The 24,373-nt window shown below is 45.8% G+C and overlaps 1 protein-coding gene across 15 annotated transcripts in view; it reads right to left on the bottom strand.

Annotated features, from left to right (window-relative positions):
• Window positions 1–24,373, bottom strand: part of LOC144946506 (sorbin and SH3 domain-containing protein 2-like) — a 193,591-nt gene that overhangs the window by 41,258 nt on the left and 127,960 nt on the right. For 10 of the 15 annotated variants that reach the window (XM_078875446.1, XM_078875445.1, XM_078875452.1 and 7 more), the window contains 8 exons: window positions 21,099–21,266; window positions 16,997–17,117; window positions 15,117–15,325; window positions 13,181–13,250; window positions 11,692–11,742; window positions 10,434–10,614; window positions 3,273–3,486; window positions 1,817–1,933 (listed from right to left, as the gene is read on the bottom strand). In XM_078875446.1, the coding sequence (XP_078731572.1) occupies window positions 1,817–1,933; window positions 3,273–3,486; window positions 10,434–10,614; window positions 11,692–11,742; window positions 13,181–13,250; window positions 15,117–15,325; window positions 16,997–17,117; window positions 21,099–21,266 (1,131 nt within the window). Of the gene's footprint in view, window positions 1–1,816; window positions 1,934–3,272; window positions 3,487–10,433; window positions 10,615–11,691; window positions 11,743–13,180; window positions 13,251–15,116; window positions 15,326–16,996; window positions 17,118–20,828; window positions 20,855–21,098; window positions 21,270–24,373 lie in introns of those variants that run through there. The other 5 variants (XM_078875453.1, XM_078875450.1, XM_078875447.1 and 2 more) reach the window with 5 other exon arrangements.

Genomic DNA, 24,373 nt, shown 5'->3' on the forward strand with positions numbered 1-24,373 from the left:
ATCGAATACGATTTTAACTTTAACCAGGCTTCAACTGTCACTCGAGGCATATATGATTTGTAGATTTATGAACGAATATACATGGGACAACGCCTTTATTTTTAACAGATAATACAAATGACCTGTCCAGAGCGTTGCGTGCAGTAAAACGTGAATGTTTGACGACGTCGCTCAATCATCTCCCTGAACGGACAGTGAGATACAGCCAACGGCAACAAGGATGATGATGCATTGAACGCACCAGCAATTACTCAGGGCTTTTTTACTCGGTTCAATGGGACCACTCCAGCAGCTGTTGACCGCCAAGCTTAAGCCTTTGAGGTCTGGGTGTGGATAACATCTTACAGCGAGGGTGGGGAATAATAACAATAATAAAAAAGAATAATTTCAACAACAGGCTGCACGATATTGACTCGCTATCGGAGAGGGAGAATAACTCAGAGGCGCGGGGAGGAACGGCGCTACCAACAATTGCCCCGAGCTCTGCAGTCCTCTATATATTCGGGTGTTGTCGGAGGAAACCGGACCACCCTGAGAAAATCCAAGCACGAACCTACGGCCTGTGACTTCATTTTGCACGCTGCATAGGTTTTTACTGTTGCGATGTATAGAAACTTAACTATTTTTATTTTACCAGGTGTAAGGCTCAACTGCGCTACATAGATATTTTTTCAGAAGCGACCTGGCCACAAACAATAGTTCAACGAAGTGGCTTATCACGTGGAAATGTATCGCAGCCAAACACTCTAAATGGCATTGTATAGCTCGACAATGCTGTTTTGGTATATTCGGCTTGCGCCCGTGTTTCGTTCGGTATGATGTGCAAACACTTCGCTCCACATTCTGGGAGTCTCATCAGCAACTGAATTCCGTTTCATCAAGAAGAAGAAGAAGCTCCAAGCACATGGGAGTGAAACGGTAAAACCCGAAAACATGATTTGAGAGCTACACATCTCATGCGGCCTGCAGCCACGTGGAGACCTGCCACTTTGAAACGGCCCACAAATTATTCTTATCCATCTGTGCGAGTATCTTCGCTGCACTTATCAGAGAGAGGGAACTCTTTTGACCTGCCGTGTTTCTAATTTCCGGTGCGTTCAGTCACACCTCGTCTCACAAGCGCCGCATTCTCCAGATCATTAGACTCACTCCCTCCCCCCCTCCGTATTCTAAAGCAAGAGTTGGGATGCGACATAATCCGGTAAGGTTTGTGTGTATTTTGCAGCACTATATTGGCACTGCGGGCACGATTTCGGTGTGCACGCTAACTCTTCAGAGCATCTCACTTTTCAGGTTGTCTCGTAATCCAGAGATTACGGTGGTTTCTCAGCAGAGAGCTAACAACGGGTATCGTCCTAGGACGGTCACAATGGGGCTCACTACCACTACGTGACAGCCCGCTGTGTGATTGCGGGGAGCAGGAGACCGTGGCGCCATATCGTCTCCAGCTGTGAAGTCCGTGAGGGCATGCCGGGCGGACTGGTTGTTGCCCTGCGCGTGCTGGAGGAGGAGGCCGTCAAATGTCTCTGTGGCTACGTGATGTCCACTGACAATAACGTTGACAAACACATGTATCTATTTTTTGCATATCTGGCGCTCTAACTGTACGACGGTCACGTGTGAAAGCGTCCGCTAAAAAGATAAACGATCACGATTTACAGCGTCGCCCACCGTGTGGGCCCGCCACAGGCATCTCACGACCGATCTGCGCGCCCTCCGAGCCGGGGAACGACGCGCCGCAACTCCCACCGTGTCCGGGAGAAAAACTCCGCAAAATCTCCCAACCCAGCCCGGCGTCGTCGTCGTTGGGACCCACCTCTCCGGCGTCGTCGTCGCCGTGAGGCTCCCGCCCTCGGTCGCGCACGGACGAGACGCGCTCCCTCGGCTCGGGTGGCACGGGGTACGGCATCGGATCGAACGCCTTCAGCAGAGTCTGTGGTGGCGGTGGAGCGCACGGGGAGGGGAGGGGAGGGGGGGTGTGAGAGTCCCGCTTTGTTTGCTCGTTTCAACGCGGCACGTGGACAAAGTCACCCTAGAAACTTGCCCAACACTGTCGGGTCTCAGAGGCTGAGCACGGCGGTCGAGCCTGGTTTTACTTGGGTGGAAGGTTTTATTCGAGGATAGCAGATGTTTGATACGAACTGGCAAGCGTGGTGAAGTATGGTCAAATAAGCGGAGCGGTGAAGCCATCGTGCGGTGGATAGCTAAATGGGCTGCGGATGTACCAGGTATTATAGGCTTGGGTTGTGAAGTGGCCGGATGATGGAAGTAAAGAAAATGATTCTTCAGACTATCGTTTCATATGAGTGGGTTTTCTCCAAGTACTCACTTAAGCACCTCTAAGGATTTGAAATCGAATACTTCCAATTGCACGTCACGTGATCTAAATAGAGAATCACCAGGCTGTGATACATTGATGGAATTCGTTTCTTATGCTGATGATACGTTCATCAAACAGTGTTATTTTTTCACGAAAAATGTAAATTGCAGACTAATGCTGCATTCAGGGTCATGCAGCAAACAACTAAAAAAAACTATTCATAATAAACGTTTTTGGGTTAGATCGCGTTATTTATAAATGTGTCGTAACCCCCCACCGCGTTGTACTAAAAAACGGTAAATGTTGTGGATTCACTCTTCAACACACTGGTGGGCTAAAGTAGTGAACTATTTGTCTTGTGTCAACGTGACACTTTTGTACTGATTGGCCGTGTCGGGTGGTGGAGGGTTACGACACATTTATAAATAACGTGATCCAACCCAAAAACGTTTATTATTAATAATATTGGTCGCGAAAGCCTTACGTGTTAAACAAAAAAAAACTATTAAACTATTTTTGTTTTACCAGTTCAGGTCCTCTGAGCTATGTAGCTCTTCTTCAGAAGTGACCCGACTACAAATAACAGCTCAACGAAGTGGCCTCACATGTGGAAATTTATAGCAGACAAATACTCAAATTCATGTTTTCTAAATGTGGAGGCAAAAACCGGAGGGCCCGGAAAAAAATCCACGCAACCACGGGGAGAACATGCAAACTCCAAATGTATAGGCGTCAGGGTTAGGATCAAACTCATGACCTCTTGCATAGTTAACATCACATGATTATCGTATACAGAAGGTATGTTGAACTTCTATTGTACCTCATCGGAGATGTGGACTAATCGGGGGTATACCTGGTATACCTCCAAGCAAACCAGGCGAGGCAGTTAAAATCACGCGATTGTTGTTGCCCGTCAATCGAGCGAAGCAATCGAGCGAAGCAACGCGGTTACCTGTTTCTGCTGCTGCAGGACGGAGGATTTCCCCGGTTCGTACTCGAAGATGCTGCGCGGCTCGGCGCGGTATCGCCGCGTGTCCACCTTGGTGTCGGGCGGTGCCCACGCGTTCTTGGTGGGCGAGGGCAGCGTGCGTCCGAACCGCGCCTCGTCAGCCGCCGCCGCAGCCGCCTCCCTGCCCGCGTCTTTGTTCGCGTCGCCGCTGCGCCAGCTGCCGGGCGGAGGGAACATCGCAAGGTGACATCGCGCAAAAAAAAAGGTGAATTTTTTTGTAATAAACGGCACGCGCCATTCGCAGCCACAGGAGGGGGGTACGAGGGGGTGTGTGCCCGACGCGCTTTGTGCCCTGACCGATACATCGTTCCCCTAGCTGTAGCCCTTTTTTGAAAATGGTAGAGTCCAATTGGTTCGTGTTAACCGAGTCCGCTTATGAGTGTAAAGTCAGCGATTCTTCAAGTGTCGTGCTTGGCTTCCCTAAGGGTTGTTGCAGTGTTTGGAGAAAAAAAAAATCGACGTGCACACGCGTGCCAAAAACAAAGATGATGATCCACCGTGTAGCCTTAACAGACGGTTGGGTCAAGTGCAGTTAGGGAGCACCTATTAAGGACGTCGCCTTTGTCTCTGTATTTACACATCTCACAAGGTACTCATTTGAGCTTGAGAAAGGTGAACACATTATTTGTCTCTAAATTACTGCCCTAAATTGTTGACATGCTCTGTCCATTTGAAAAGCCACTTGTGCATCTTATTGCAAGGCAAAACTCCACTGTTATAGTCAAATATTTTTTATATTTCAATTTCCCTTTGGCGCCTAAGCCACTGGGGCCTCTTTAATAAATACAGTAGAACCCCTCTAAAGGGCGGTAATTGGTTCTACGAAACCGGTCGTTAAGAGATTTTAGGAAATACACGTTAGAGGCTTAATTCGTTCCGATATCAAAAAACGTACTTTATAATATTTAAACAATGGATATGAATGCATAAAGATACTAACATCATTATAAACACGTGGTATGAAAAGAAACACGGCTAATCAATGCACTAATTAATATTTACTCTACCTACAAAAGCCCGTCGTCAGCAGGGGAATGGTCGCTAAGCGAACACATTGGGCTCGATGGAGGCCCGTCATTAAGCGATTAGTCGTTCACAGGGGTGGTCGTTAAGAGGGGTTCTACTCTACACTACTATACATTACACTACTATACACTACGATACACTACACTATACACTACTACAGGACACATTGGGCTCTATGGAGGCCCGTCATTAAGCGATTAGTCATTAACAGGGGTGGTCGTTAAGAGAGATTCTACTGTAATGCAGTCAGCGCAGTAAATAACATAATTGTAGCACCGCATCAATAACGCTGCCACAATGTGAATATATACATCACAAGAAACACTTTGGGACAATGCCCCCTTCTTCATAGCAGAGAGGGGCCATTACCTGAAACGTCGACTATTACAATGTTTTAATCCTGACAGAGCAGGATTACTTGTGTTTGTGCACCTCTACCAATGCCGTATAAGATTGTTGTTGTTTTTGTTGATCTTATGGTATGGTAGCGCCAATGGCAGCTTACCTGGGGTTCACATTTACTGGCCTCCAGGTGAAGCTCTCAAAGTAAATAAAAATCTGGCACAAATCTACAAAGGGCAAGTGCCCTTACAGCTCTGACCGTTGCGTTTATGACATTCCACCTGCCTGATAAACGTATCTGGCACACCGCACCACACGCCCGTCTTGTTGTTGGAAACTCCCAAGCGTGGCGATGTCGTAAAAAAAGTTGAGATTTACGGTCTGAGACAAGGCTCTCCTAGCCATGCGGGGGGTACATCGTAAATCCGGCTCTGTTTAAGAAACTCATCTCAAAGCTTTGGTCGCATTACGAAGTTCGTGAGCGAATGAGAGAAAATGCCGTGGTCTTATTTTTGTCTTTTTTTTCTGAGACAGCTTTAGCATGGAAGTCAACAGCCCTGTGCGAATGTTCCTCAGCGATGAGTGACATTCGCAAATTGAAAATAATCGCCCGGGGGGGTTCAGAGTTCATAACCACTCAGAGGATGCTGGATATGCGTGGAATGAAGTGAGGTCACTGAGGGTCGGCGAAACTATTTAATAAAAACGGCATCTCAGTAAAAAAAAAATGTTCACGTGACAGCGGCATTGCTGAATCTGCACGAGGGGCTCGTGGTTACGACGTAATCGTCATCATGATTATTATTATTATTATCAAGTTGTGTTTACAAAGGAGCATAAGGTCTGCTGGAGGTGAACGCATAATCATCTTCATCATCACCATCATCACAAAGTCTGTGTTGGCAAATCTGCATTGGATGTTGAGGTCGCCACATCATCAACATGATGATTGTCATCGTGATCATGACGATCATTATAATCATCATCATCATCAGTCTCCATGTTCAGGCACCACGTGGGTTGGTTGAGAGAAAACATTCCCCCTCATGCTGTCCTATCTTTCTTTTTATCCCCGTCTTTTATACTGTAGTTGTAAAATATGATGTTTTCTATTGGTGCACACTGCCCGCTGTGACATGCGGATTGGTATCATGGACGTTTGTAAACAACAACGAAAATTGAACAGAAGCTGGGAAGTGTGTGAAGAAGCATGAGGTGGTGCTTGCTAGGAATTGTTAGGACAGACAGAAAAACATTTGGATCAGGGAACAAACACAGGTTAGGGAGATCATATCGAATCTGGAAAGTGTGTGAAGAAGCATGGGGTGGTGCTTGCTAGGAATTGTTAGGACAGACAGAGAAACATTTGGATCAGGGAACAAACACCGGTTAGGGAGATCGTATCGACTGTCAAGAGAAGCCCCCCCCCCCCCCACTGAGATCAGCTCATGTGAAGGATCTAGATGAGATAATTGCATTGCGAAGACCGCCAGAAACGATGATGGCATGTGGAGGCCTTCATCCAGCAGTGAATAGAGCATGGCTGCCGCGTGGAGACTAAAGAGGTGGTCGAGCGTCGTGCTGTCACGATCTTTGCTTGAACGTTGCAGAACGAGACTTGCTCAGCACTCTGAAATAAAACCACGCTTAGGCACGGTGGTTATTAGAGAGGGATGATATCGCGTTACTTTTGAGGCACATTAATAAGTGTTGAGCGGCACTTTAAGTGCTCTGGACATGCTGACATGATGTTTACCGAATTAGGGAGTAGTAACAGCCAGCTTATGACTCTTAAGTCTCTCCGTATTGGTATGATCGCAGCCCTAGCCCCAGGTCATTCCATTGTGAAGGCTTGACGGCACAAAGAGAGGTCTTAATTTTGTAGGAGGCTGACCCAACACCTGGGGGCTTCAGGCAGTGTTCCAGTACTCACTTAGCAGGGCACTTAAATTGTTCTCTCCACTAATCCCGCATGTTTAGTTGGCTTTGAGCTTCAAAACACGGCGATACCATTGTCCTCTCCGCAGCTGAGCCGCCCCGATCAACTCCGTCGAGCGCATTAAGAATTCACGAGCAATTTCCAAGATTCACCTTTCCCGGCTCTTTCCAGCTGCCGACACGGTTGACACTCTTCGGCACAGGTAATGGGCTCAATGTGAGCACCTTCCATTCGTTCACGAGCCACACAGATTAGCCGCATTAGCAAACTGTTACAACGTGCCCTCATATCACTGTGCAGAAAAATGCTGGTAAAACTGTATGAGCTTAGAAGGTGAAGCTTATTTATGTCCATATAAATATCTCTCTTTAATAATAATTATAATTTGCAATACTTTGTCAATTCACTGCTAGATGAAGACTGCATCAGGCTTGTCAGCCATGGGGGGTGTTTGACCGGGCGCCCTTTTCGCGAGATGTTAACTACCTCGCCTGGTATATATGAGGTTGTGGGTTTGATCCCGATCCTGATGCCTGTATATTTGGAGTTTTCATGTTCTCCCCATGGTTGCGTGGATTTTTCTCGTCGTGTCCTCCGAATTTCCCCTCCACATTTAGAAACTGTCATAAATTTACACGCGATAAGCCACTTCATTTGTGGCCAGGTTCGTTGAGCTGTCATTTGTGGCCAGGTCTTCTTCTGAAAAAGAGCCATATAGCAGCTGAGTGGGCCTTACCTGGTAAAATAAAAAATAGTTTGGTTTTAGCTTGCTGATGAAGGTGTTGAGTTTCTGTTATTTGTCCCACGCTGCCAACGCGGCAGTAGAAATGCTCGTTTGACTTGCGGTTGCGTTCGCGACGCCGCGCCGCGCCGCGCCGTTTCACATCAGTTCATAAAACCTGCCGCACGGCGCGCATGGCGAACAGGGCCACAGCGTAAACAGCTCCCTCTGCTGGCACTCTTGGGTCACCCGTGAGCGTGAAGCCAAAAGGTCCCCGGCGTGTTTCCGGGTTGTACCCGCGCGTGGGGCGTGTTGTTTGAAAACCCCTACGCAGCCGAGCTAACAACCAGATTGTCTCTCAGGAGACTCAAGTCGCCCACGGACTCGACCCGAAAATTTCCCGGTGGTCCGTTACGTCGACAATTGAAACGCGTGGGGAGGGCATGCTCAGGAGGTGCTTGTGTGGTCACTTTATCAAAGTGATCCTTCGAGCGCAAGAGCGTTCATCATCGATAGGATGTGTGAGCTCCAGAGCACTGAGACCACCCAGGCAAACTGGGTAAACCACAGTGACGGGGTGCCACGATTGTGAAAATAATTTCGTCAAAAACTAATAGTCAGAGAACTATAAGCCCTCAGCTGTAAATAAACAATGAATCGCACGGTGGGGTTTTGCATCGTGGGTGTTTGGATAAGGCCGACACTTCCAGCGCCTCCTCCATTGCCCTTCAACATGAAACTGAGCGAGGATTGGGTGCCAGAGTCTGGCAGAACATGGAAACTATGCGCAGGCCTCCCACTGATACGATAAATAATCACATACTTTCTGTGTTAGACACATTCCGATGAGCACGGTTGGCTACGTACGGTGCGAAAGAAGCACAACATGCATACATACACTCAATGAAGCAAAAGTGCCAACTCAGCTAGCTGGTTGCAAGGTTAAGAATAATATCTACATATTTGTTTCATTGCGGGGCGATTCTGAAAAAAAGTCTAAATACATCTGAGAGACTTTTCTGGGAAATTATTGGCATTATTATTATTTTGATTTCCCCCATTCCTCTGACTCCTTATGCGTGCAATTGTTGTTGTTGTTGATTGAATATGGCACCAAGAGCCATACATTACACAGCCCTTTCTCAATCCACTGCTGGATGAAGGCTCCCCCCCGTGCCGTGGCTGATATGGAGGCCATTTGCCCACTCCAATGGCCAGTGCAGGTTTGGTGTTGAGAGGGGCACCCATCGTCACCAGTTCAGATGTCACTCGACACTCAAGTTATCTGTGGCTGGGAATCAAACTCAGCTATTATCTCGTAATTTGACGTTTATTCTGCTAGGTAGCACGCGGTTGGCTACGTACGGTGCGAAAGAAGTTCGGCATGCGCACATTCGCAAGCAAACTTTAAAAACTGAGCAAGGAAAAATTGCGCAGCGTGTAAAAAACACAACTGGACGTCCATTGTTTATGCCATTGTGACCAATAGAAAGAAACTCACTTGACGTTTTTAGACGAGAGCTCAAAAGAGTAAGCTGGAGACACAAGGCCAGGCTTAACATAAGAGCATGGGAAGACCTGGAGCCAACAAACGTTTTTGTTTGTTGTTGTTGTTGTTGTGAAAGTAAAATAAATACATTCCTGCGGAGGGAGCTGGTAGGAACGTTGGGTTGCTCGGTCAATGGCCAGGGTCAATGGCGGCGTGGTGTATTCCGCAAATATGCTCGACTGTGAGGGCGGGCACAAGCCGGCGTGAGTAGGTTAAACGTTGAGTTTTATAAGGGCACCACGGGGTGACCAGCCCCTCCACACCCAGCCCCACCCCTCCCACCCACCACCCTCCCCACCCTCCCCACCCAGCCCCTCCCCACCCTCCCCACCCAGCCCCTCCCCACCCTCCCCTCCCCACCCAGCCCCACCCTCCCCACCCAGCCCCTCCCCACCCTCCCCACCCAGCCCCTCCCTCCCCACCCACCCCCTCCCTGCACGACGGACAGACGGACACAATAATCCCCTGTGGGCTGGTGTAACCAGGAGGTTCCTACCAGTATTATTTATCATGCTTGTTGCAATTGCCTGGCAATATGTAAAAATGTATTCAAATTGAAATGTGTATTCACGCTAAGATCATTTACGTGGTGCTCATAAGCAATGTGATGTGCCTGGAGATTTATTGAAATGTGACTTGCATCCCTACCCTACTGAAGGCTGTTTGGGATGGTCTCCTGAGATTACAACAAAGAAACATTGCTCTCAGTATACCTTTGTCTTCCTTGAATTCGAAACTCCTGGCTCTTACCTGGTTATGAATCAGAATTCACTGCTTTATTACTAAATACACTGTTTTATTTCCAAATATGTGCTATGATGAAGGGCCATTGCTCTAAATCTCGACGATTATGTACTTTCTTTTAAGGCCACGGTGTTATTGGGGAATGTGTTGAGTTTAGTTTCTGTTTTTTATTAATATAGAGCAGTAGATATGCCTGTTCAATCCCCCCAAACTCAACTTCACTTTATTACACTATAAAAAGAAGACCCAGTACTCTGGGTTATAAGACGCTCTCGAAAGACGCACCCAAAGCTTGTAGCCGGTGTCAATAAAGCTAAACAAATTGGGTCTCATACACACACACAACTCTACCGGATTATAAGACATACCCGCAACCTTTGCTTTAAAATCCAGGGAAAACACAATCCGGAGAATACGGCAACACTGAATTAAGTTCTGCTAAATGTTAACACGTAATGAAGTTACACCAAACATTAACACATAAACTTTCCTGGTTCGGCCGCACGTTGAGAATTCTTTCCTCTATTAAGCTTTCGCAACAAACACTACTGCTACGACGGGCATCCTCAGGAGCCGAATAACAACAACAAAAACAATGATTCAGTGCATGGCGAAAGCTCGAGAGAAGAAATGCTCGCCATGCAACCAGGCCCGGAGAAAAAAAAACAGATCCGCTCATGGATCACGGCCAAACTAATTTCGCGAGGGGCGGTCTGTAATCGGCAGATTGTCACGCCGTGTGCGTGGCGCCGCCGGAACGCCGTAGAACGCCGTAGAACGCACCTCTCCGAGTCGGAGTACGAGCGCGACGTGGGAGGCGCGGGGCGCGCGGGCGGCGTTCCTCCGCTCTGCTGGGGCCGCGGGTCCGCGTCGAGGCCGTCGGCCAAGCTGCGCGACCGCGGCATGTACGTCTGCGCCGGCGCCGCCGTGTGCTTCTGAATGGGGCTGCTCGGGCCCCCGTAGGCTGTTGGGAGGGAATGGGAGAGAGAGTCGGTGGGGATGGAGTTTTGAGGTTTGAGAGCCAATGCAGTTTGGGTGAGAGCTTCCGCGAGGGAATGTGTCTCCCCGAACGCAAAAATGAGCATTGCGAAGAGATAACATGTGCTGGTGGTTGTGAGCCAGTGGTGGAGATTGCGAATTGCCACGGTCGTGATCAGTCTCCCCATATTACCGCAATCTCCGGTCATGCTCGCAGTAGCGGCTTTGGGATAACCATCGAACAAAGGTGGTCACCGCATCGTGCACTTTCTGATGGGCTTCTGTGGCAGTCTGGAACACTCTTCCTTCCGATATTATGAAGTCAGTGGAGTTATGCACTTTTAAATGTAGATTGAAAAGGAATGTCTTTAGAACTGCTTTTTGTATTTCGTTTGTTGTATTTCCCCCACACCTCCGATTAGCACGGTTGACTATGTACGGTGCAAAAGAAGTTCAACATATATACGTACAACTGTTTCTCTGCTGTGTCAATTCGTATTTCATTGCTTGTTGCCTATCTTCACAAATTTTACTGCAATTGTGTTATCTTTCAGTCTCATGTCATGAAATTCAAAATACATTAGAAATTCTCACAAGAGCAGTGCAATACCCTCGTGTTAGACAAAGATCCGCGGGAGATGGATATTACATAACTATTTCCGAGATCTACCCAAGTGACCTCTATTATCTACACTGGGAGGCACCACTTTCCCACTCACGCTGCTATGGAGTTCTGATCATCACACGACACCCACTTCTGATGTTTTTTTAATTCACAAGAGCCGATACAGTCATCAGTGACCAGATTCAGACCATCAAACCCACTGCATTTAAAAACCCTGGCTTATTCGCAGGTGTTTGCCTGGATTAGAACGCAGGATGTCCGTGATGCGCGCTCTGACCTCTGACCTCTGAGCCACGTGGCCATCTCCAGATTTCCACCATTTTTCTTCATATTATTTAAAAATAAACAGCTACACCTTTCTGTGTGATCCCAGTAGCCTTGATAACTCTGTGTGATGTGTTCCGTGGGCCTTTTGTAGATCGACCGCTTAATACTCACAGGTGCTTTCCCAGTCTGCAGAAGTGGGCGTGTAGTGTTCAAAGTCATCATCTGCAATGTAACATAAATGCAAAGTCTCCTGTGACGAATAATATTGACGGGGTAAATAAATACTGTTACTGAACAGTATTAATTAAGCAGCCCTTGTTACACCGTCGAAAAATTCGCGAGCACGTGAAATGTGCCCGATTTGGTTGGATCTCTGAAACTAAGCAGCGTTGAGCCTGGATAGTTGTTGGGTGTGTTGTGACCACCATGTACAGCCACTTGTTATCGGCTGCACGGCTATGTGGTGCCCACAAGAGTGCAGTGCGGCAAAATAATTTGTTGGACTCTACAACAAACCCTTGCACATCGCGTTGGGTTTCGTTCTTGAAAATAGCCACTACGGTTTGGTTCACGATTTGTGTACGATGCTAACTGCACCACTAGGGTTTTGGTTCACGATTCATGAACGATGCTAACTGCACCCCTAGGGTTTTGGTTCATGGTTCGTGAACCAAACCCTCATGGTTTGGTTCGCATCACGTTTCGTGAACCAACTCCTAGTGGTGTGGTTAGCATCGCTCCAGGCCACTTCTACTGTATCTCCTCCGATGCTGAAGAGAAAATACCTCTGCTGTGCTGCTTTGAGGTTTACGCTTTTAGGAGACGCTGTCACGGACGGATGCTCTTGCTAAACCACCCATATCGTAGCATCGGCCGGTGAATTCCTTTGAAGGAATCGCCGAACAACATGCCACTTAATCGTCTGTCACCGTGACTCAAATTCACGTTTGATCAGCACGAAGGGCACCTTTTGTTTATGCATTAGGCGGCATAAAAAAAAACTTTTAATAAATGCCGTCTTTTGTTTCGCAGAATGGTTTGCGTGACAGGCGAAGCAATTGTGTAATCAGTAGCTCTCCGGGGCTGCCAGTGTCTCATCGGGTTTCTCCAAGATAAATGAATATTCTGATCCTCTCCTGGTTAATATTTACAGAGCGACCCCCCTTCCCACAAATGAGACCTTGCGGGTGACTCTGCGCCTCGCTGATTGACAAGGCAAAGGGATAAGGGACAGCAGCTTCACGTTTGAATCGCCCCGAGATAAATGAACCCCCAAATGTCGACAGACGTGACTGCACGTAAAGAGTGTTCGCGCACGGGCTGAGCAGACCTATACAAATAAATAAATATATATCTTGGACACCGAGCGGATCAAACAACAAATGGATACGATGCTGCAAAGTTGGCGGAAATTAATGCACGTGGTTGCAAACATCTCCTGGTTTTTGCCCTATTTTTTTCATATAAGCTGTCCTGGGAAATCCGCAGCTCTCTTCCCAGAAACAATGAGAAGTTACACATTTTTGTGAGTTGCGTAATAATAATGCATTTACATTTAGTTTTCCCCTTTGCTGGTATTTTGAGATCTTCTTCTTCTTCCCACATATCCCAATTCTTTGTATATCAGAGATGGCCACCCTAGAGTGCCCGGGGTCCTCACCTCCAGCTTTGTGCACCGTATGAATCTGCTTGAACATGGTCTTGTACCAGTCCTTGGGCTTGTCCACCGTCTGACACAAACCCGTGGAAAGAAGGGAGGGATATACAAGACAGGCACATATATTATCATCGTTTAGCGCTGCTATCCACACTCACATGGGTATATTGTCCATGTACAGTGCTTTTGTCAATCTGCTGCTAGATGGATGTATGTCTGTTCAACTTCTTTTGCACCGTACATAGCCAACCCTGCTAATCGGAGGCGCGGGGAAAGACAACAAACTAAACACAAAAAGCAGCAATTAAGAAATTAGTTTTCAATCTATATTTAAACATGCATAGCTCCAGTGGCTTCCTAAAATCGGCAAGAAGAGCGTTCCAGACGGCTGCTGAAGCGAATCTGATGCAGTGAACATCTTTATTCGATGGCCAGCCAAAAGCCACTGCGAGGATGACCGGAGTTCGCGTGATGGTTTATGCTCCATGACGAGATCAGCGAGGTATTGTGGTTCATCTTCTTGGTTCTTTCGGTAAAGTCACGTAGAAGGGAAATAATAAAAAAAACATAATAAAAGAAAAAAATATTTTATTGACGTGACTTTACCGAAAGAACCAAGAAGATGAATCCCTGCAGTCACGAAAGCTTTACATCGAAAAATATTGTGGTTCATTTGTGGTGAGCACTTTGTATGCAATGACGGTCTCTCCACGCTATGCGGGTCTTGTAGGATTATTTGACCATACTGCACCATTGCCGGCCAGTGCGGGGTCGGTAAAGGTGGTGAGCATTCTCTGATGCGCATGTGCACTTTTTCAGTTTTTGTCCCACCATTTTTGTGCTCATGACCCTGTTTCCGAGGCACATTGGGACGTGGCTTTTAATTACCAAGCTCACGTTTACAACAATTTGCCAACGAGCCCTACACCACCTATTTCACTCATCGTTTAGATGTCGGTTCACCTCCAGTAGCTGTCTTAGGTACACACATTGCGCTGCATTTTAAGTTGTGTCTTTCCTTCAGACATCTCCAAATTTCTTGAGAACTTGTTATACATGACACACACGTAATAATAATTTAACATATTTGGTATTCACACCGCTCGTTTAACAAAGGGGGGGTGCTGTGTCACACACCATCTGCAGTAGTTGTACAGTAAGGGGTGATGGTACGATATGTAATCCCTTGTTGAGTAATTTGCGGTGTCATTTTTCGAAACTGTGGACCGTGATGCTGGAAAACACAACGGCCTACTCTCTTTCGAATGACGTCATGGGCATTGTCAGCGTCCACCGCGGTATTTCACGGCTAACGCACGCCACAGCATTAACCGGGGCGGCCTGCTGGATCTTTCGAACCGCCAACCTCCGGAACAAGCGACGGACACGTGACGGCTGGGCCACGTCACATGCCCGATATATGTAAAGTAGAACCCTCTTAACGAGCACCCCTGTGAACGACTAATCGCTTCACGACGGGCCTCCATAGAGCCCAGTGTATGGTCGTGTAGTTTATAATGTAGTGTATAGTAGTGGAGTGTATAGTAGTGTAATGTATAGTAGTGCAGAGTAGAACCCCTCTTAACGAGCACCCGTTAACGACTAATTGCTTAACGACGGGCCTCCATCGAGCCCAATGTGTTCGCTTACCGACCATTCCCCTGTTAACGACTGGCCGTTACGGTAAATATTAATAAAAGCATTGATCAACCACGTTTCTTTTAATATTGTGTTGATAATGTTGTTTGTATCTTTATGTATGAATAACCATTGTTTTTGGTATCAGAACGAATTAAGCCTTTAACGTGTATTTTCTATACTCGCTTAACGACCAAATCAGTTAACGACTGGTTTCGTGGAACCAACTACCGCCGTTAAGAGGAAGGGTTTTACTGTAAGTGTGCACGCAAGGGGAAAAGAAGCACAAGCGTAAGCATACGGTACGGACGGCGATGGGGACGCCGTTCTCGTCCACAGGCCCGATGCCGGGGTAGTGTGGAGCCTTGAGCACCGTCACCTTCTTCTCCTCGCTGGACATGCCGGCGGCCGGGTAGAACGTGTCGGTGTGCACGGTGCCGCCCTCAAACGTCTTCGTCTGGTACACGGCGCCCGCCGGAAGCTTCTCCGTGGGCGTGTACATCACCCGGTCTGATAGGCGGCGCGCGAGCAAGCGGTCATCGTGGCGCGGAGACATCACAGAGAGCGACCGCACGCAGTCTAAAAATTCCACGTTACCATGGCAGATCCACGTAAATTTATAGGAAGACTTCTGATCGCCTTCCGCAAAGTGTTACTGTCTCCATTGCGGTGAAAAGCTGAGTCGACCCCTCGCGAGAATTCAAGTTTTGCCACCTTACCGCTTCTGAGTAGATGGCACCTAACCACTGCCACTCATATTCTTGGTTCTTTCGGTAAAGTCACGTAGAATGGAAATAATAAAATAATAAAAATAAAATTAATATTCTTTTATTATGTTATATTTATTATTTAAAAATAAAGTAATAAAAATAAAACATAATAAAATAATTCTCACGACGTTTGTTTTATTTTTATTATTTTATTATTTCCATTCTACGTGACTTTACCGAAAGAACCAAGAAGATGAATCCCTGCAGTCACGAAAGCTTTAAATCGAAATTTAAATATTTTTTATTTTAACCAGGTAAGGCCCACTCAGCTATATAGCTCTTTTTCAGAAAAAGACCTAGCCATGAATGACACCTGTCAACGAAGCGGCTTATCGCATGAAAATTTATAGCAGCCAAATACCCCTGAATGCACGTTGATTCTAAATTTGGAGGGAAAAACCGGAGGACCTGGAGAAAAATCCACGCGACCACGGGGAGAACATGCAAACTCCAAATATACAACAGGCGTAAGGGTCGGGATCGACCTCACGAACTCCTGCATACCAGGCATGGTAGTTAACATCTCGCCACCATGGCGCCCTGTCACCATGCAGAGTCACCATGCAAAGTCAACACGCAAAGCGATTGCGTGGAACCGTCACGCGGAGCCATCGCATGAAATCGTCGCACGGGGTCATCACACGGGGTCATCACATGGGGCCATTAAACCGGGCCGTGACACGGAGCCATTGCACGCAGTCACTACGCAGCGTCGCCACGCAGACACAGCACGCAGCCGTCGCTCGAAGACATCACGCTGAGTCATCAATCACACGGGGTCATCGCACAGTCATCTGCGCACTGGGTTTTATTTCGAGTCCTAGAATTAATTTAAAACTATAATGATCATCATCACCACCACCACCACCGCCAGTAGAGGATGGCTGATGAAGTCAACAAAGCTGTTTGATGATAATGATGATTAAGAACGTAATGATGAATTCATTTGTTTATTGGAAGCGATTATTACGCAAACAAAAATCCTGCCCATTATTCGGAATTCACATGCAAACTGGAGATGAATGTAGTGCTAAGCTTCATGGAGCGAATGAGACACATAATAGAAACGAGACAGAACAAACAAAACTACGAAGAGAAACCTTACTACGCACAGAAAGCAGCACGCACAAGACAGATCGGTATAGTCGGTACAAACCAGGTAGCGTGTAATGGGCATTTCTTAATATTATTGAATGAAACTGTGATTCCGAATAGTAATAATTGAATCTTGGAGAGGGGGTGAATCTTTACATGCTTAGCAATAACAATGATAACGGTGCCATTGATGACGGTGATGATGGCGATTGGGATGACAAGTGAATTTTTACTAAGTGATTTTTTTTTTATGGAAGGTGATGCCGACGATCCTGCGATGATACTAAAGTGGGACCGGGTGGGCGATCTCTCTCACCTTGTGTGTTCTGCGGCTGTGACGAGGTGGTGCTGAATGAGCTCTGGTAACTCGTGTACTTGTGCGTCGGTGAAAAGCTACTTTTCAAGGCACCGTCGGAATACTCCTGCCCGTCGTTTTGCTGTAAAAATGAACAAAGCAGACGCAACAGTGAACGATGGCTCAGTGGAGTCACGAGGAATGTCTCTCGGTGGCTGATAGATCTGAGGTGACGTATTTATATCCGTGGTCATTGCGAAGCGCAGTTCCTAAATTTGACAAAAAAAAAAGTTCATGTCTACAGGGACATGCAGAGCCATTTTTAATAAATCCACTGCTAGACGAGATGCCTCCCCACACCACTCCGGTTATGGGGGCTCTATTGAGCACACGCTGGTCGGTTTGGGTTGGCGAAGTCGGGAAGCATAGATATGGGAGCAGAGAAGTACAGTACAACACTGGATTTTGCTGCATTGTTCTCTGACGCCCATTGTTGATGTCTTACGCTATGTTTAATGCTCTCCTTATCAGTAACTGCCAGTATACCCATATGCTGTACATTTGCAAGTGTGGGCTTGTAAATAATCATGTTAATGTTACTCAATGTTGATGTCATTTTAATCGAGAGAAATGCATTAGGTTATTATTTTTGATAAAGTCTGAGTGTGACACTCATCGAAATCAACAAACGTAATTGGATTATTCAAGGAACCATGACGGGGCCTTTTGTTTCATAAACGTAAAGTGTGAATATTATGAATAAGATTTGTATCGAGTGAACATTTAGAATGTTAATATTTATAGAACAGCACAGATCAGCCAGAGTGCAGACAAGTACCAAGTCAGCCAGACTGCGTGTGAGTAACTCAACTGAATAGTGAGAGTCATTTTAAGACAAACGATTAAATAAGCCAAAGTGGTTGCATAATTACGAGAAAATACTATATATATAAAACAATACAATATCATAAATACTAATTTAGATTAACTTTGACTTTTAAAAAAGTATACTGCACTCTGGCTCTAATCCTGCCGTTCAGAGTTAAATGCACATGCCCGTTATCCAAACAAGAGTATTAACGATATTGCGCGCGTAATCATTCGCAAGCGTTAATTGATTTTTCTTTGTAACAAATCTTTCCAAGCAAATTGCAAATTGCGCAGCAAAGCTAAACCCAAAAGCTCTGCACGCGTTGCAGATTGCACTCTCTGGCTCAGAATTTTTCTTGACCAAATAATGTGCCACAGTTTTCATTGAATGCACGTCCAAAAAAAATAATCAAGATTGAGCTAAGCTATTTAATAATCCGTAAAATGTGTTTTTTTTTTACAATAAGTGGCAAATGTGTTCCAGTCGGGATTCAGTTATATTTGGGTCATAAGTGTTTTAATTTATGATTAATGTTGTTAATTCATTGTTGCCACTCTCTACCATACATGCCAATCGCACCGATGTAAAGTAATAGGCTGCCAATGTTTTTGCTCAAGCGATTTTTAAAGCGAAATATACCGTTTGTTAACATTTAAAAACAAAACAAATCTTTTTCGGCGGTGTTCGCTTTGAAAATCAGTATTCTTTAAAGACGGTTTAAATATTGGCAGACAGACCACTTAAATGGTTGGCAAGTTATACCGCTACCCACTGAGGGCAATCGTGTTAATTGATGTTGTGCTCAAACCAGGGCTGATTGAAACTTCAGCGAAACCTCTTTGGGAAAAACCTCACCGCAAATACAGCCACAACTATCAAAACGACTTGCTGCAAGTGGGTCATTGCAATGCGCGATGGTTACCAGTGGAAAATGGTCGGGACGACAATCGACAAATGAAAATGTCGAATTCCAAAGAATTATTAGATGCATAAATGGATTAATTGATGAGATACACGGAGCTACAACATATTGACACGAAATTCTCCTGATGTAAATTTCTAGCGTAAAATGTAAACTGTGGAAACGTGAATGCCTGTTAGAATTTTCCTTACTTGGGGCATATTTAAAAATACTGAAAACTCCACTCCATTAAATAAGCAAATAAATAAATAAATATTCTACATAAGTTTTTTTTCTACGAGATACTATTCAATGTACTATACACGTAACATTACAACCAACTGCCTGGCATACGTTAAATGGAAATGCAACGGGATATTAATGTACTCAGCTACATTCAATTGGACACTGATTGCGGCACCTAAATTAATGCACGTTGTATGCCAGAGCGTATAGACACACACACATACACACACACATACACACACACACACATACACACACACATACACACATACACACACACACACATACACACACACATACACACATACACACACACATACACACACACACGCTTTAGTAACAGGTGCGCCTAAATTCGGCACGTGGCTGTAAGCAAATCATTCTATAATTACGGAGAGGTCGGATTTGAAGATTTCGTGACTTTACCGAAAGAACCAGAGTACGTACAGGTCGTTACAAGACATTGGAGTTCTGGCATCTTGTTAGGTTTCATAAGCGTTAAAGATCACGTGTGATTAAAGGAATGTTGAACATACAAAACAAATGTAAATCAGCCACAGTTAGTAAAATAAATAAATACAGCAGGAATTGTAAATTAATGTCCATAATATATAAAAACAAATCATTCACAGAAATTTACAAAACAAATTTACGAAAGAAAATCCTGTTGATATCCTATAAGACTTAAACATTTCTCCCACGGGGAAAAAAAAGCTGCATACAAATTCTACTACTCGTGTCCAAAATGTTGTCATCAAGTCTTATAGGATTCAACAATGGGAACTTTACAAATAGGATAGTGCAGGGATTGTTGGGTGTTTTGTTGTTGTTGTAAATAATCGCACAAGAGAGGAAGGTATTTTATTTCGGGTTGTCTCACAGGAAATGCCCCCCCCCAACAGTTGTGCCTATGCCATGCAAGATATGTAATGATTTCCATGCAGGGACGCATGAAGCAACAAACCCACATTGTCAGTTAGTAAGCGACAAGTGTACGCGACCGATGAGGGGCGACAATTATCGCGACAAAAAAAAAGAGCCATAATCGCAATCGAATCACACAGCCTTCCAGGATCGACGGTACTGGCTGCACGTAAAGGCAGCACAATCGAGCACGGATTAAAACATTTGTTGAATGTTATTGAAACAAAACTGTGGATCTCGCTTCCGGGGGCTAGGGTTAAGAAAGGTCCACACATTCTTGTAAACCGCAACGCCGAAATTCGAGTTGCCATCGGCTTCATTGGTGAGCAATTCAAGGAACAATATTTTACGAGAGAAATTGGAATGTTATTATTAACGATTTCAAGGCTATCATTTCGTGGGAAATGCCACCGTTCCACCATGAAACCCACTCATGCATCAAGTCCACTGTGGCGGTAGTCTGCTGTGGTGATGGTCTGCTGTCGTTTATACATCTGCTATGAAACTATTGCAGATTAAGGATTGTCAACACATTCGCGGGGGTTCATTTCACTCCTGAAATCACATCAAACCGACGCAAAAGGTTGGTTTTGCTTTTGAATTAAACGTTTGTTGCTTTAGAATAATTATCCGTGGGTGGGTTGATTAAATCTTATTTTGCCAGCCGTGCGACTGTTGAAGCCCAAACGGGTAGTTATTATTCAGCGGATTATGTCCAAAATCCACATTTGCCCGCCCAGTTCTACATTTTACGACCTTGGAAGGCTGGCCTCGGAGTTCTCGTTATTGCGGTTTAAAATAAAAAAAAATCAGCATGTTAATGCACGGTTCGCCGTGCGGCGTCAGTCCCACGGGTGTCGTTCACGGGATGGGCAGGCTTGTGGGGGGGGGGGGGGGTGAGCGTGAATTACGTGGGCAGGCGTGAGGGCGCGCTCCTCCGTGAGAGTTGGTGAGGGGGTGACCGAGTGGTCCGTGACCTCGGAAGCGAGTGGCGGGAGGAGGTCATCCAGCACAGCCGTGGACGACTCGCTCACGGTGCGCGATGACACCTCCCATTCGGGCTCGAGAAGCGAATGCGAGTGACCGTCAGCGGGAGACAGCTTTTTCTGCAGGTGCGGCGGGATAAAGTCGTCGAGCGTGGGGAAGCGATCGGGCGCCGAGGCCGGCGACTCATTTCTCACGGGGGCCGGCGGGTGGCCGGGCGGGCCGTCGAGCGGCCCGTAGTCCCGCGGCCCGACCGGCACCAGTGGCGGCACGGGCGATGAGGCCTGCTCCGAATGGCCGGCGTCCCGAGAGCGGTGGGCACTTTCCGATTGGACGGTCACTTTCACACTGCCCAATCCCGTAAGCTGCTGGGTGGGAGAGGCGTGGGGTTTTTTGGTTTTCATGACATTGAACGTGGTGGCATCCTTATTTATATATACGCGATGACGGGAGAACTCCTCTTTGCCGTGACCATATTACTCGCAACTCCTCATATCCGCAGGAGCTGTAAGGTTCGTGGAAACTCCAATGAGCTACGACCCTATTCTTTATGTTACCCGTGAACTTTCCCATTCTGCTTCGCTGAATGTCTTCTATGCAAATTTTGCGGAAAACAGGAGTCGCGTAGCAAATTCATCTGATGACACATGATATTTTTTTGCAGAAAAACATTGTCAATCCACAGATAATAAGATCCGCGATATTCCTACCCCACATCACCGCAGCTAAGAGGAGTTCTCCCGTGTATGTGAGAGAATTGCAAAATGATTTTCTAAACGGGCTAAATACAATTTGCATAGATCACGTTGGATGCTTTCTGCATCTACAGGAGTGGTGCATTACAAAGCCACACAGGTCAATGGAACAGGTGGTTTGAATGCCGTTTGATCATTCAGTCGGTATTAGCGGCTTGTTGGGATTGCTGCTCTTCAACAAAGGCAACGCTTTTGCCGGCCTGTGTTTTGTCCTGTAGGCATGTATTATTTAGCTCAAAAACTGCAATTAAATCCAATAATTTACCAATGGAAGTGAAAAGGCAATAGGCCGCATATTTAATTGTTTGCCACTCAACAAGCCAGCAGCTTTCCACATTAAATTAATCCATTCAAATGCTTACTTGCAGCAATTTGCATTCGAAGCAATATACATGAAATGCTTTCCAACATTTTAGACCTCTGAAATGTTTTGTTGTTGCCTTATCGAGTACACGTATTAGATGTGCAAATATCTAAGTGCGCAATTAACAAGCAGGGTTTTTAAGTTAACGAACGTGGCCAAAACACCTCTAAATGAAACCTTGTGAAATACAAACACCGCGTGATAATTTTCTTTCGTTAACACAGCCGCAATTCATCTCGAACAAAACACGATGGGTTACACGATGACACATCACAGGTGCATTAGACACAAACTCACGAGCCGTTGATGTCCCCGCAAAGCTGTGACAACGCTCGCTCGATGACGTAAATTAGTGCGGATCTCTCACAGGTGTTCAAAGTTACCCACCACACAAGGTGGGAACCCTAAACCCGGCAATATCAATACAAGAACTCCTCTACTTACGAACATTTCACTTACGAACTTTGAGAGATACGAACAAACCCGTCCATATTTCCAGTTGCCTGTTCAGACCGAGATTCGTAAGTTCAACCGCCGTGCAATAGATGGCGGCGGTTGTTCGGTGTCGAGCACCGGCTTGTTTTGAGTCTCAGGACCCCAAACACTGAAAGGTTTACTAAGGTGTCGGCAGCTGTTCACGATGCTATTGCCTGTTACAAGTTGATTTATGTAGAGGAGAAGAAGAGGGCAACTGTGCAGACATCTCTTGGTACGTTTGTCAAGAGAGTAGAGAGGAAACACGAGAACCAAAGGGAATTAGCATCTACATCTGCAGAAAATGAAAAACCAGTGGCATCTACATTCGCAGAACGTGAAGAACCAGTGGCATCTACATCTACAGGAGATTATACAAATTTTGAAGCCATTCTCCGTGTTTAGTGTACATGCCGTACAGCACGTTTGGAATCGACAGAAGTAAAGTTGGACTTACGAATCGACCTATGAACAGACCTCTGGAACCTAACTGGTTCGTAAATAGGTAAATAGAGTAGTCCCTATGTGGCAAAAAATAATTGAACCGGTCAATTCGATTTGCCAATGTCACCAGCAGTTGCGGTGGCTGAGCCGAACGTGGAAATGACTGTGATGGAAAACACCGAGCTACATCATCGTCGCGTCTTTATGTGACTGCACACACATATCGGATGTTAAGCACAGGATGTCTGTAAGATATTGAAGGCTTATTGCAATAAAAGGCACACGATTATTGAATGTCACCGCCATTCCAAGGTTCCCAAGGACCTATCCGATGGGCATATCCTGTGACCGTCATGTTTACCTATTGACACGTGTATATTCTTGTTTGACTTGTGGGTCAAGATATGTTTACTGCAGTGGGGGAATTGAAATTGGCCAAAGTCTTCTTTGCACCAGAGATTACACAATAGAAGTCCTGATGCTCGATTATTGCCCATTACTTTTGTCTGCAATGCAATTTTTCCAGAGTACTGCATTCACTCAAAACGGGACCTGCATGTAGCTACGTGCAAAAAGTGACGCAAAAGCTGATCCAGAATTTCACTTGGGACTGAGGTCAATTGAAAAAAAGGACAAGTAAAAAAATATACGAATTACATGCATAATCAAGTATACGATATAATTCAATATTTAGTCACGCTTGCACCCACTGACATAATAAGCTTGCCAGTTCGCATGCTATCATTAATACCAACTTGTGGGTTAATGCAAAACAGCAGCATGTCTGTGTTAATGTTAAAAATGCACAAGTATTATTGCAGCAATATGCACGAACTCTCCTGGCGGTGCTGACACAAGAAAATTATCTTTGCATTGGCTTGAGCCCTCCTCTATATCTGAACCCATCTGGATCCAGCCACACATTTGTGAGCATTACGCAATGCAGTCTAATCCCATTGTATATTCATTTACTGGCTAAATGATATCGATGTGCATGCGAGTGCAGCAGCCCTCTGTCCACCCACTGCTGGATGAGGGCCTCCCTAACACCTGGCAGGTCGTAAGGGGTTAATTGACCATACTTCACCACACTGGTCAATGTGGACTGATGGATGCAGGGAGCATAAACGTGGAAGCTTAGAATAAATAATAACACTATACAGTATTTTGTTGGAACTGCCCTCTGGTGGTAAGCACACGGCCTTACAACCAATAATCCCCCCCCCACTTTGTGTAAGAGCGCAGAAGTGTGGCCACCACATCTACGCCTCTACATAAGGAACGAAACAGGTGGACTTCTCCACAAATCTGACTGTCGCCTGATGAAGCTAGTTGTAATTACTGGCGAAACGTCGTACTCAGATTGTAAATGTTGTGGCTTGGCTCTCCAACACAGCGGTTAGTGCTGTACTAATGATGAATTGGCATGTTCTGT

This window comes from Lampetra fluviatilis, chromosome 41, assembly GCF_964198595.1.
Source record: "Lampetra fluviatilis chromosome 41, kcLamFluv1.1, whole genome shotgun sequence".
Lineage (NCBI taxonomy): Eukaryota > Metazoa > Chordata > Hyperoartia > Petromyzontiformes > Petromyzontidae > Lampetra > Lampetra fluviatilis.